General features: G+C 39.6%; 1 protein-coding gene across 13 annotated transcripts in view; it reads right to left on the reverse strand.

The window, feature by feature from the left end:
* Positions 1 to 15190, reverse strand: part of CASK (calcium/calmodulin dependent serine protein kinase) — a 318758-nt gene that overhangs the window by 125715 nt on the left and 177853 nt on the right. For all 13 annotated transcript variants that reach the window (XM_083172661.1, XM_083172652.1, XM_083172659.1 and 10 more), the window contains one exon: positions 4696 to 4773. In XM_083172661.1, coding sequence (XP_083028787.1) covers positions 4696 to 4773 — 78 coding nt within the window. The remainder of the gene's footprint in view (positions 1 to 4695; positions 4774 to 15190) is intronic.

Genomic DNA, 15190 nt, shown 5'->3' on the forward strand with positions numbered 1-15190 from the left:
GATTATTCTTTACACAGTTATTCAGGTTCTGTGCTATCATCAATAAAAAGGAAACAGCATTTCCTTCCTGGTACAGAACCACTCTCCCTAATTAGGTGTACTTTATCACAAAATATTTCCTTTTAGGTCTTGGGCTCTCTTTATTTAAAGTAAATGCTTAGAAATAAAATCGAAGATCAGTTACATAGCTTAACATGTTGTTTGATTATTAATTAAAAGTTTCTACAAGGATGTAGGTCAGGTGAACAGCGGCTGCAAAATCACATAATACCTCAATTTTGTTGTTACATCAGTAAGTAACATTTAATACACACTGACTGCCATTGTATTGCCACTGAAAAGGAAAAATTACGTTGTTAAAAGGATCAGAACACCACTGGTTTTATACAATAAACATTTTAGATATTCAAGCATGTAAAAAAGTTTAAATAATTGCAACTGACCTGGGTTAAAAGAAGGGTTTTTCCTGGGTCGAACCTAGGTAGCTGTGCAGTGTAAAAGGTCCCGTTTACACTATTAGGGAGGAGGCAAAATCAGCTCCAAGAGTGGCTCCCCCCCCCCCCATTATGTGCAACTACTCTGCCCGTGTGATGTCAGCAGCCTGGCTTATTGCCGGGTCGCTGATAGGGAGCATCACCTCGCAAATGCTGGGTCACTCCCGGGATGGACCAGTGTCCAAATCCTGGGTGCAGCCAGGCATTTGCAATGTCAAAGGGGTATAAAAAGGCAGAGTTACAGTTTCACACATCACAGGCCATGATCTTTAAGAAATCTATTCTTTAAAAATGTTCAGTGTTCATTTTGAACATGCAGTCTTATCAAAGATATTAAAGTAAATTATTGAGAGTGGTTATGGATACAAATGTGGACACCGATTCACCTGAATAAATTAGCACAACACTTTAGTAACACTTTGCGGTGGCAGACACTCACTCAACTGTTAGCTATCACATTGGGTAGCTAACTCTTGAGCAAAAGGGGTGCAAATCAGCCTGCCATTGCCAGCGTTTAAACGCCATGGGAACATCTATTTGATCCCTTCATTGCCAATTGTATTTCTCCCTAGTATTAGTATTTTGTTTCCAAATATATACAGTAATGCTGTGTACACATGGTGAGATTCCCTTGCTATTTGACTTAAGATTCGAGTGCTATACAATCTTTGCTAACTCTGTACTATTTACGTACAATTCTTGCTATATACATTAAATTTGCACTATATAGTAATTGCTGCCCTGTCTATCTGGGTTTCGATTTGTGCTGCCACGGGAGCACGCATCGGGATTGCAAGGTAAAAAACCTGTGCGATATGCATGCGATTTTGACTATATAGTAAAAATCTCATGCTGATTGTACCCGTGTGAACACACCATAACATTTAATAACTATTTCCTTAGCATGAATAGACTAATTTAGGGGGTATTCAATGCTCTGGCGAGCGTACGGCAGCGAATCCTGTTTTGGATTGGTGTCACCCCGCTATTCGCCGTCAGCCCACACTATTCAATGTGTCAGGGGCTCGCTGCCCCTGTTGGCAAAATTGAACCCCTACGGCGAAGTACAGTCCCATCGCTCTACCCCTGCTGCGGCTACACTGCTGGGGATGGAGCGGAGTCCCAGCGGGGGAGCCCCCACAGCCTGAGGACCGGGACGGGTCCAGTAGCAGACCTCTGGCACCAGCAGCCCCGGCGCTCACATCTGCTATCACCGCGCTAGGACAGCTAGGCTCCTGCCTGAATTACACGGCCCCCTTCACTGCAGTGTCATGACTGCATATGTTGCCTTCCAATGTCAGCTGACGGCCCCCTCATCCCTACCCGACCCCTCCCCTGCCCAGCTGGCTGTCAGTTCGGTGAGGGAGGGGGGGGGGGGGGATACAAAATAAAATAAAGAGGTGCTTGTAATAAGGAAAAATAAGCAAGACCCTTCAAATAAAATGAAAACTGATTTTTTTTAATATAAAAAAACGAAAACATTTGTTCTACAAGTAGATATAACAGTTCACCAAAAATAGATGTTGAAGGCAAAATGGAGAATCATGGTGAACATCAAGAAAGAAAGCAGTTCTCCATTTGAGCATTGAATACACGCTTGGCAAATTCCACTAAAATCCCCATTGAAAACCCCCGCAAATTGCCAGACATTTGCTGTTCATTTGAAGTGAATTGTCTCCATTGAATTGGGCGAATTGTTTTTTTCTGAGAAAAAATTCAATTGAATACTGGCCTTATTCTTCAACATACATGGAAGAGTGAAGATTTTGTTTTGTGCTCAGTGTTCAAACCATGCAATTTATCAATACTAAAACAAAGAGGACAAAGCATACATGTAGCAAGGATAATCATAACAAAAAAAACCATACAAAACATGTATGTTTTGTATGAAAACAGAACTGCCTTATAAAAAAAAAAAAGATGAAACAAACTTCCTGAGCTTATTAACAAAACATTTAAATCACCTATCAAACAGGACTTTCTAATTAGGATGTACAAAATTCCAAATGGCAATCCGAGGGAGGCTGGTCTCTAGACAGTAATGTAAACTAAAAGATGATCCTGATATTGGCAATAAAAATTCTGCATTAAGGTTAAATATTCCATAAAACAATAGTGAAGGAACCAATGGCCATTGTTATGAGCTCAGTGTTATAATAAGATGTAGGTTTCAATGCCATGACAGAGCCAAGTACTCAGTGTACTTCCACTGAGATGGAGCAATCACATCACTTATCTAAAAACTGCTCTTTTCTATTCAATTCTACAAAATACATATTTTTTAAATTTAATAAAATTCCAAGAGAAATGCCTAAATAATACCCTAGTGCAGTGGTTCCCAAACTGTGTGCCGTGGCTCCCTGGGGTGCCTCGGGACACATGCAGGGGTGCCGCGGCTTGGTGGTCCAGGACCAACTCAAATAATTAATGGTTAATTATTTATGAGCAAAACCAGTGCTGGTGGCTGCCAATCATAGAATGTGTACAAACAGAAGCAAATCCTACCCTTTACCACATAACTGCCACTAAGAATCGCACATAAACCCAATCAAATTATTTTTTTTTGGACCTAGGGGAGCCGTGAGAAAAATACTGATTCTCTAGGGTGCCGTGAATCGAAAAAGATTGGGAACCCCTGCCCTAGTGTACAATATGAAGTATTCATACCACTTTAATCTTATACATCATACATTTTTACAAAAAGTTACGCAGGCAATGAGGAATGTGATTCATAATACATGTAAGTAAATAAAGAGAAAAAAAGAAGCAAAGTATGCTGTATGTTTAGAAACCAATTTGACTTTTAACAGTACATAATTAAAAGTATATGCATTAAACTCATGTAAACATAAATATTGATTAAAAAAAAAAGGCTAATTTTCAATGCCAAAATCCAATGAATAAGGCATGGCGCAGATGTAAATGTGGTATTTTTTTAACATCAAAAAAGGTTACCACTAGTGTAAAGCACAGAAAGGTCCGGGCCCTCTCCCATCATGTGCTTTTCTTAGAATATATCTCTGCCACTGTTCTAATTGCATCGGCGACCTCTGCTGCAACTGTCTTGCATTTGTATTGTAAATCACTATTTTCTTGTTTTGCTCATCTATGTATCGTAAGGCACTGCAGAACCCTTGTGGCACCATATAAATAAACGATAATAGTATATGTACTGAGAATAACTGTGCCTGAGTCTTTGGTATATAATTATAGAACAAATGATACCCAAATATATTTAAGTGTATGATATTGAAAATAAAGTCCTTAGCTACAATACCACCTGCAAATAAAGACTAATTGTTGAGTGAATCTGCCTATGTAATGATGACCATTAGCTTTAATAAAATGGTCAGTTATTCTAGTGCTGCTAATTCTGTTGTGCTTATGTAGGTTTTCAACAATATTAGGAAGAGAAAAAAAACCTATAAAGAAAGTTACCTGTGCTACTCTGCAGTTCCTAGGCTGCCGAGAGTGATGTGAAACACTGGGTGAGTTACGGAAACTTATTTTAAAACTAAATGGAGAGATTTTTTTCCATTTTGTATTACTTCCCTCCAAAAATATTACTTTACTTTGGTAAGATGGTCACTACTGATTCATGTAAAAGGAGGTTATTATTACAGTGATTGGTTTACTTTAATGTATAGCTTACTTTAGGTTATCTAAAAAAAAATTTTTTTAAAGGAAATTACATTTACATGTTTTTCTAATTTTGTGCCATCTAGAACCACTACTCTTTCCCCTACAAATCCTGTATCACCGGGGTACCAGTAAGGCATTATTTAATTACAAAGTTGATAATTAGATTGACTTCAGAAAGCGCCTGCTTTTCTTAATTAGTCATTTTGTTTGTTAAGACTGCTTTAGTTATGGAGAAATAAAATAAGTAAATGTCATTTGTGAGAGAAAATCTGTAAATTGCAAATTACTACCAAGCACCTTTTCAGAAACAATTAAAATTTTATATTTGCATCCAACCAAAAGGAAGTTAAGTTCCAGATAAATGATGGAGCTACTCATTATGGAGAAGAAATATTTTGACAGGTTTCCTAAGCATTAAGGAGAACAGTTCTCCCTTGAATAATATTTTCCCTGCATCTGGTAAATTCTCAGCATTTACTCATTCTCAATACACATAAATCAAGAGCTGAACCAATCATTGTGGATGAAAGCAGAACACTAAGGAAAAAAAGTGGATTACCTCTTTGGCTCGCTGTACAGCATCACTCGGTGGATTCCTGATTTGCGGTGAAGACTTCGTATTGATTTTGTCATAAAGCTAAAATAAAAAAATACAATCAGACACCTTTCAGTTTTTAAACATCATCCATTAAACTGTATGTTACAAGTTTTATCTAAATTATTCAGAAGATGCCTCTTTCAGGTAAAAAATATATAGAACTTGCTACCATTTGGTTAATAGCACAGTAGAACACCAGGAAAAATGCATTTTCAGATGCAGAAGAGAAAGTTTCCTGCTGTAATAGCTGTCTCGAGGAAGTGATGAAAATCCCTAATTAAGCTTTGGCAGCCTTAAAGGAATGTAGATATGCAAGATTAAGCATCCGCAGCTTCACTATTACCATTTATAAACTAAAACCGCACTGGATATATTTTTCATATGGATAGTAGTGAGCCAAAGTAATGAACACTCAGTGTGCACATCAGTGCTCTCCATAGTTCAAATACCTGTACTGTAAACATATGCAGCACAATACTATATAATCCAGTACACACAAATCCTAAATACCAGATACAGGAGCCCATGTAACAACAACAACAAAAAATGACACCATATATATCACCCACTGCACACAGTTTGTTAACAGCATCTGATATTTGACACTATATTGCATATGCAGCGAGTGTAGTGTTCCCGCTAGGCTGTTTTAGTGGGGTGCTGCGGCCTAAACCATTTTTAAAGGGCAAAATGGGCCCTGCCCCTCTGGCAGGACCACAATAAAACAGCCTGCCTCCGACCCCTCTGGTGTGACCAGGGAAGCCCGCCCGCCGCTGTAGATAGCAATGCCCAGCGCTTCCCCGGCAGTGTAGAGCCTTTGGGGTGGCCGGGCCTGCCCCCTTCAGTGACACCGGCAGCGGGCCCACCCCTTTTCTTGACGCCGGCGGGCCCTACCCTTTTGTCATGGCCCAGTCATGCCCCTTTTGTGACATTGGCAGCCAGGGACCATCCAAAACAGCGACTTCAGCGGGCCCAGTCCACCCCCCTTACGCTGCCCCCGTGCAGTGGCGCCCTGCCCACCCTAGTTCCTAAAAGGAACACTACGAGTGATAGTGTTACTTTGCCAGGCAGTCTGGCTGCTGATGAGTGAAAACTTCAGGGCAAAGTAGGGATTGCAATTGGCCATCAGTTATAGTCTATGCCAATGTTGAATACTTTTTCCATTGATGGGGGAAAGCATGATGGTTTTTCGCCATCAATGGAATTTCTTCTACACTAGTGCACACATAGGTGCTAATTCAGCACTGTTCGCTGGGCTGCAAATTCACAGCCTAGAGGACCACACAGATGCACTGTCCATAGTGTGCATGCACAAGCCCTACTTGTTATCACAGCCAATGATGGCCTGTGATTGCAGACCATACACTGGCCGATTGACAGCCGTTTGTGGGCAGCACACCGGCATTTAATGGGAGTGCCACAGAAAACACAGGCATCTCCCTGCCGATGGGAGGGAGAGATGCTGATGTAATCAGTGGTCTCAACCTCCCCACAGCCATTGTGGCGCTAAGTCTCAGATTACACAGCGCTACACATGGGGGTGGGGGTAGGGCTGTGTTTTGGGAAATTCATTTGATGGTCTGTGACTCCGAATACATAGGGAGAGATTTGCAGCCCAAGGTTCAAATCTAAAGAAAGCAGCCGAGCCTTGCTCACTAGAATAGGACAAAATGTAGTATTTGACTTCTTTCTAGTTATTACATGAGGCCATGGGTTCTTAGGTCACTAAGGAATGGGCAATTTAAGGTATAAAAAGTGAAAAAAGTATTAAGTCTAACAAAAAGAAAATGTTTAATAACAAACGTCAAGAAACATCGGTTTTTACTTCACATTGACTATAAAACATTACACAATTATTACACAATTATAAATTTAGTCACACATCTAATTAACTAAAACTAGGTTTAAAATAAGCCATCAGTATCTAAAAGTTGCATAGCAAATTTTGTTTGTCACTTTGAAAGAATTATTCACATGGTGTTTTAAAATGTAATGCCATTTCTTAAAAATACTATAACGTAGTATTGCACAAGAGGTGCATAAAAACAGTACATTTAAATGATATTCACTTAATAAGAGCAACAATATAACAGTGATTAGCACTTACAGCACAGCTTCATGGCTGAGACACTTGGTGTACAGCTACCTGATTAATAGGCTGGAAAGGGATTCATGATGCAGCCAGTATATCATTTATCATATCACAGGACATTTATTTTTAGGCCCCAGTTAAACATTGATATGCATCCTAAGGCAACTTAAGGTTAAGACTTATTTCAAGATCAAACAAATGGACTAAAATGAGATCCTTTCAGAAATCTGTGTACCATGTCAGACAACACAAGGAATGCCCACAAGATGCTACACACTGGCAATAATGTGTTAATGCGTCTAATTGCAGGGATTGTGGCTTCTAATTGGCTCCCACTGTACCCCCCTTCACTATGCAGCAATTAAAAAGTGACAAAAGGAAAGACTAACATTAACCGCAGGATCCACAAGTATTTATGCTTGCTATAACAATATATCCTGACTGGTGCCATGCAACTAAGATGTATGAGAAGACTGTGCTGATTATATTGATGTCGTATAATGGCCCTTATTCTAGTTCACTCGCAAAGTCAAATTCCCTCAAATGGACAAAACCATGTGCACTGCAGGTGGGGCAGATGTAACTTGTGCAGAGAGAATTAGATTTGGGTGTTATTTTGTTTCTGTGCAGGGAAAATACTAACTGCTTAATTTTTACATTGCAATATAGATATCAGTTTCAAGTAAAACCCTACCCAAATCTAATTCTCTGCATGTTACATCTGGCCCACCTGCAGTTCACATGGTTTTGACCATTTGATAAGGAATCTGACTTTGCGAGTGAACCAGTATAAGGGCCAATGTGCGTGACTGAACCTATATATGGAGCCAGAGACCTAGGGCCAAACCTAATGGTACGGCTGTTAATTTTGGGGCCCTGCGACCAGGTATACGCCGCCCCTGCCAGAGTAAAATCCCACCCCATGCAAACATGTGAATTGCTTAGCACGGGTTGTGAAAATATTGCACATCTGCAATTAGCTGCAAATCCATTTGTAAGCCGCTCACCTCACCATTGTGTGTACAGTCTGTGCGTAGCCCAGGACTTACTCGTGGCTGTGATAGTAACGGGCTATTTGTGGCTGGAGCTGACATTCCCCTAAACTGCGTAGGCACAGCTGGGTTTTCAATGACACTGCCAGTAAACAGCCAATTACCACCCATAAACGATGGTTTCCTGACTATCAACTTGCATACGGCTGGCGATAAAAAAAATGCAGGATTTTATTGCAAGACAGCCTTGTGCATGTGTAGTATGGCCGTACACATGCACAGTCTAGCGATAATAGCCAAGCTTGTGAATTTGCAGCTGTGCCATCAGTTCTGAATTAGGCCCTTAGTCACACACATATATACAAGTGCTGTACAAAATGAACCAGCACAGTTTCCCTGTACTTTCTAGTTACATTAAGTTGTGACTAAGGGGTGTATTCAGTTAGTGCCGATATTTCTCCAAGCTGAAAAATCTGCACATATCTCCATTTTCTAGAGCAGCGGGTGCCTATGCAGACTGGTTTGGGGTACTTGAAAGTAATATTGCCATGGAAATTAACCACATTGCGTCACTTCCGGTTCTGTCTGCAGTGTCATTAGCATCTCCTCGTGTTTTTGCTCAACCAGAAATCCACTGGGAGCTACCTGTGTTGCCCTCAGACATTAACATTCATCTACACCATGCTGACGGTAGATGAAGCAGCAGCATTAATCCTACAGGCGTTAGCGAGAACCCCGTGTCAATACACAGCCAGTGGCCAGACACAGAGGGACCTATTTCCTGACCGCGCACTACTCCTTAAAATAAGGGCACGCAGAACACTCACTTCCACTCCATTTGTAATTACTGTGGATATTTCAAGAGAGGAAGGGGTACTCCTAAATGTAAAGCCTAATCAACGGGTACGGGAGAGAAAAATGGTTGGGAACCGTTGTTCTAGAGCTAATGGGGATCGCTCTATTCAATTTTAACCTAAGTGATAAATTCCGCAGTACCAAAAAACCTGGATCAGCGAGTTAGCAACAGTGCCACATGTTTTCACCACTTTCTGGACGAATTTGCATCTATTTTCTACACTTTAAGGCATTTTCCACCCATCGTAGAATTTTTAGGAATAATTCCTAAAACATGACTGTGCTGGTTTTGGAGCTGCTCAGTTTAGATATAGTAAGAATGAAGGTGACATGTTACAACAAAGTTCCTTGAAAAAGCATCCTGCAGATGTGAAATGCATTAGTTGGCCTAAAGGAACACCAGGACGAACTAACACCGCTAATCCAGACATGGCACTCAGACGCGGCAGATACGAAGCAACGGTGACATCAAGAGACTCCCGCCGCATGCTTAGCAGCGGACCTTCACTAGCTGCCCGGCTGCTAATTGGAGTACCTGCACTGAAAGACTCCAGGTAGGGAGTAATAAGTAAAGTTAACGGACTTGGTTCACATCTGATCCTAGACTGGTGTTCTCCAACTGCCCATAAATGGACTTTAAACATTTTTTTTATTATTCTTAATTTATCTTCTCCAGTTCCCTCTGTGATCTTAATTCTGCCCCTTCCTCATAATAGAAGAGCTTGGTTTCTTTGCTGTAACCAGTCAACTTAATTTTTCACCCATCGCTTCAACAAAGCCTTTAATTAGTAGCAAAAGAGGAAGCAATTGATTAGTTGGGCATCAAATTAGTTCAGTATTTTAACTATAAACCGAATAAAAAAGGAACTAATTGAATATAACCCTCCCCAAAGATGTAGTTTCAGCAAAAAAAATTAACAACTTTAAGAGATTCTGAAACGACCTAGTGCATCTTAAAAATATATAATTTGTCAAGTTTTATGGGTAATTATTTTTAACATGACTTATCTGCAGTGTCCAATGGAAAAACAGGGCCAAACAATTATTTCAAAAGGACATAGCGGAGCCCTCTATTTAGCATACACTTGTTTGTACTTGAACGTAGCAGTGAAACTAAAAATATATTTCCGTGCATAGGCCAAACTGAGATAGGGGGCCCAGCGATGTACTGTTTGTAAATTAGAACAATAATGATGTTGGCATTGTTAAAATAGCGAAAATGCACACGCCTGTGTGCCGAAAGTTGACATATGAGTCAAAAGACATCTTGAACATCCCAAGAGGGAAGGGTTAAAGTTAAGCTGCATAAAAGAGAGATTCAAAATATAGGAGAGTTTGCTGTGAAGCATACTCAATGCTGCTGGAAATCAGATTTCTAGATCCTCCAAACCAGCCAAGTAAATTACTGAAAGACAGTCAGGTACGTTTTTTCTAAATATGTTTACACAATATACTACAACCCTGTAAATCTGTGTTCTATCATTTAACTCTAGAAAACTGCTAAAATAAAAACTTCTTTTAAAAGAACATATACTTAGAATCTTGCAACGCACACTACAAATACACATTATTTAAATGTATTTTATGAGACGTGTAATAGTAAGTGCCAAATGAGCTTCTCTAGCTGTATTACCACTGTATAATTGGGTGCAATCATTTCCATTTATGTTCATCCTTTTGAACAAAGGAAAGCAGTAAATGTCTCGCTTCCAAATGACAAAGCCCTCATTTAGATGTGATTTTGTTAGCTGTGAAAGCAGGTGTAATTTAAACAAAAGTAAATAGAATACGAAAAATTAAGGTTTATATTTCCAATCTTCCAAGTATATAACCCGCTACTACAAGACATTCACTAATTGCCCACTAAATAGATTAACCACTCCATAAGAGGTAGGTATTTCTTATGGAATAAAATAACATACATAAATATGGCATAATGGTTAGCATTAGTGCAGGCATGTCCAACGTTGGCCCTCCAGATGTTGTGAAACTACACATCCAACATGCTTTGCCACAGTTTTGCTATTAGAGAATGCTAAAACTATTGCAAAGCATGCTGGGATGTGTAGTTTCAAAACATCTGGAGGGCCAACGTTGGACATGCCTGCATTAGTGCCTCACAGCACTAAAGGTGTGTACACACTGTGCAATTTGGTCGCTGAGCGATTTTGGCTTAATATTGCTGAGCGACCAAATCGCTCAGTCCACCGTTTTTACCAGCGGCTTTTAACCATGAAGGAGCATGCTCCTGTGACCAGCGACCATTAGGCCTGGTGCGTGAGAGCCTTGTGATTTATTGCCCTATACACAACAAAAACCCGGGCGATATGGTTTCTCAGCGACCATTTGGTCAGTGATACTGGCAAATATTGCCTTGCGTGTAAAGGGCTTAAGGTGCATAGTGTTCACATAAATGGCCATTAGGTTGTTGTGCACTGTTACGCTATATCAAATTTTAACTAATTTTTAGTTATTAATGCAAGTGCGGGGCAGTACGGATGGTGTAATGGTTAGCATTACTGCCCCAAAGCGCTGAGGTCATAGGTTCGATTCCCACCATGGCTCTAACTGTGCGGAGTTTGTATATTCTCCCCGTACTTGCGTGGGTTTCCTCAGAGTACTCCGGTTTCCTCCCACATTCCAAATATATACTGGTAGGCTAATTGGCTCCTAACAAATTAACCCTAGAATATCTGTGTGTGCGTGTACATGTGGTAGGGAATATAGATTGTAAGCTCCACTGGGGCAGGGACTGATGTGAATGTTCAAATATTCTCTGTAAAGCACTTCGTTATATGTGTGCGCTATATAAGAAACGGTTAATAAATAAATAAATGTGTGTGTGTGTTACAAATAAATCACCACTACACTCATTAGACAGAGGGCAACCCCATGTTTAACCCTTCTTATAACCCATGTCGAATTTATAGTGGCCCCCCTGGGTTATACGATGTGGTGCTTTCACACCGCAACTCGACCCAGGTCCATATGTCACCAAAACAGCAATAACCCGGGTTCCGAGGTGCTATGTGAAAGGGATACTAGGGTAAGATTATTTCTCTGCAACATAAATGAGACTTAACACAGGCTGATGCTCTCTGTAAGATATAGTTGGCAGTATATAGGCTTACCATCCCATCCTTTTAAACTGGGGAGCTCATTGATTACACAGGTTCTGTGACTGATTAGAAACAGGTGAAATGCATGCTTTAGGTTAGCTAGCCATAGAACCTGCGTAATTCATGAGTATCCCAGTTTAAAGGGAGAGTATGGCACTCCCACCAATATGGGTATCTCTGCAATGTATAGCAGGAAACTGTTGGGCAATCACAGTGCACTATACGACCAGGGCTCTCCCCTAACACCGACCCCTCCCCCCTCATTAGACAGAGTGCCAGGGTATTTGTGCCATACCTCTTATAAAAGGGATATTGGTCCCACAAGGAAGGGGTGTGGTCACACATTAGTAACGCCAAAAATGACAACACACAGTAGCACAATCATATACACATTACACCGCATGTAGTGCCCTTGATTCATATTAAATGACATATCATATATGCTGTAGCAGCAGAAGCAGCTGCTGGGACAGGCTTTTCTGTTGGAATTACGGTTGAGGGCTGTGGCAGAGGTGGAACTTAGTTCACACTACCATTAGATGTGGTGAAACTCCGTTCCCCATCACTTTATCCCCTGTATACGACTATCAATGGATGAGTATGCCTTCTGTACAGGTTACAGAATGAGGGTCATTTTGAACAATGCATTAATAGGTTTTAATTACTGGATATAAAAAGGGGCAAATAAATTTGCCTTGAGGCAATGATCCATGGCAAAATGTGAGCACATTTGAACATAATATACATATGTGCTTGTTGATATCTCATTACAAAGTCATGGGTACAGATATATAATTGGAAACAGTCAGTACCTATTTGAATTGTTACAGTCCGATGCCATATACACAAGGTGTGACATTGCTTGCGATTCAATCCCTACATCGATTGGGATCGAATCGAAATGCAAGCAAAACACATTTGATTTAGACTATATAGTACAGATCTGTACTGTATAGACTTGCCTGCACAGTCTATTTCACTGTTCAATTTACACTAAGCGGGAGGGTGCATCGGGATCGAATCAACATCAAAGGCTGAAAAATGTTAATTGTCCATTTGATTTCAATTCAATTTTGACTGTATAGTCAAACGCAAACAAAATCTCACCATGTGTACACAGCATAACCCTAACCGAAACTGCACCCTAAGCCAAGCTCTAATTTCCACATGTCTACATTCATAATGTCAATATTTTGATCAGGTCATAGCTGAAATTCAGAAATGACTAGATTATGATGTTTATATTTTTTATATCAGCATCCTGACTACATTATAAGTAAACAGGTATAGAATATAGCACCTATAAAAGTTGGGGCTTTTTCCAGCAATGTGAATAAAATTACATTTTAAAGTAGCCATTGTTCACCTTACATTTGCCACTGGGCATGACCTGTAACTTGGTAATAATGGTCTCTGAGCTGGAAGCAAATCTAAATTGCAGTAAAAAAAATAAGTTTGTCCAACATTTGTAGGCTATATATAGTTGTATTGCAAATGGTTTATTCAGGTCCACAAGTTAAAGTAACAAGTTACTTGTTTCTTTACGTTGAACTCAACCATGTCTCTATATGATCGGCAACTATAATTGATATGGTGAGAAGCTCCACACTTGTATCTGTAAAAATGGATGTTATTGCTACTAGATAGTACATAGGGAATTCCAGTGGGTGTGGATTATTAGATAGACAGTCAATGGGTCGACATGCAGAGTCAACATGGTCAAACTGTTGACATGGGAAAAGTCAACAAGGTCAAAACAACTACTAGAAAAAGGTAGATACATCAAAAGGTCGACATGAGGATCATATTTTTTCTTGAATGGAGACAACTGTCCACATGGACCCCCAATTATCGTAACGTGTACCTGCGCTCTGTTATTTTAAATTCTCCCTTTATGCCGACATGGATGGTAAAGTAAGAAAAAAAACAGTAAAAACTAAAACTTCATATTGACCTTGTCATGTGTCTACCATTTTCATGCCGTCCCCATCAACCTTGTGACCCTGTCACCATTTTGGAGCAGACATATTAACTATCTATCTAGACTGTAGATCTATCAACCTGAACCAATTTCAGTGTCTCTAAATGGCATCACTAGCAAAAGAAAAGCATCCTACTACGGTATGATCATTTTCCCCCTACGTTCATCCGATTTATTCATTCATAGTCTATAAAATTTTACAACGAAGGGGCACAGCATGACAGCTTATTAAAAATGCAAACATTCAGAGAAATGAGCAAAACAGCACATTCAATGCAGTGGAAATTTTATTTCTAACAAAGTGTAAAAATAATCCCTCTTAAAAATAAGCCAATCCCAGAGTTCAGAGACCCAATTCGGAACACAAATAACTGGTCAACGTTGAACCGATCAAGTATCTTGTGTGTGGATTCATGCTCCCTCCCCAGGAACTTACAGGTGCTGTGTCTATTTAATGAATAGCCATGGCAGTATCCAAGCCTCACATATAGAGCCAAACCCCATGTAGATGTTCAATAATTGACACCTTTAACACTTATAATACACATGAGGCATGGGCAAGCAGGGGTCAAGTGCTTTAATACAGGAGCAGTTTTTTTTTTTTAAAGAAAAACGAAATTATTATTTAAAAAAATACCCCTTTATTGAATACAGCGAGTTTGCCACTACAACTGAATGACCTTGGTTTGCATGCTTCCATTTTATATGTTTCTAAAAGCCTAAAATTAACATATGTGGCTTCCTCTATTCTACATTAAGTATAATATTTTATTATACACCATTACTGCACTTGGAGCTACATCATCCCACCTCTTAATCAAAATAAGAAAAATATTTGCAACCAATTCTGCATGAACTCCTAAGATACTGTAGGTGTATGACTGGTTCCAGTTGTATTCAAAACAAGCAAGAAACACTACAGAAATAATTATTTTTTGGGGCCCTTATGATACAACATGTGGCTAAATATAATTTAATTAAAATGATATAAAAAAGGCATAAAATTGTACACACCCCAAATAAAGACAAACAGCAAAAAATAAATCTTAACATGAAACAAATTAAAACAATACAGCAAATACATGCGAGACATACTCTGTTCTATTCAACTGCACATAAATAATGTATGTAATTATGCTCTGGGTAAGTTTCTATTATTAATATGACTCCCTTGTCCCAGCTGAGTACCTAAGTTGATCAATGCTATTTAAAACGAGGGCCACTTACCAGTACGGGAGTTTTTTGCTTCATAAATCCAGAGAAACATCACATTCAGGAGCTTATTTATTAGTCTATTTCACATGTACTAAACAGACTACACAGCTGCTTCAAAATTAAAGGGAGAGTAACGCATTAGACACAAACCTTGTATCCCTGACTGGCCCATTGTCAACAAAGGAAGATATTGTTCTTCTAC

This window comes from Crinia signifera, chromosome 2 (assembly GCF_055691185.1).
Source record: "Crinia signifera chromosome 2, ASM5569118v1, whole genome shotgun sequence".
NCBI classification, from domain to species: Eukaryota; Metazoa; Chordata; class Amphibia; order Anura; family Myobatrachidae; genus Crinia; species Crinia signifera.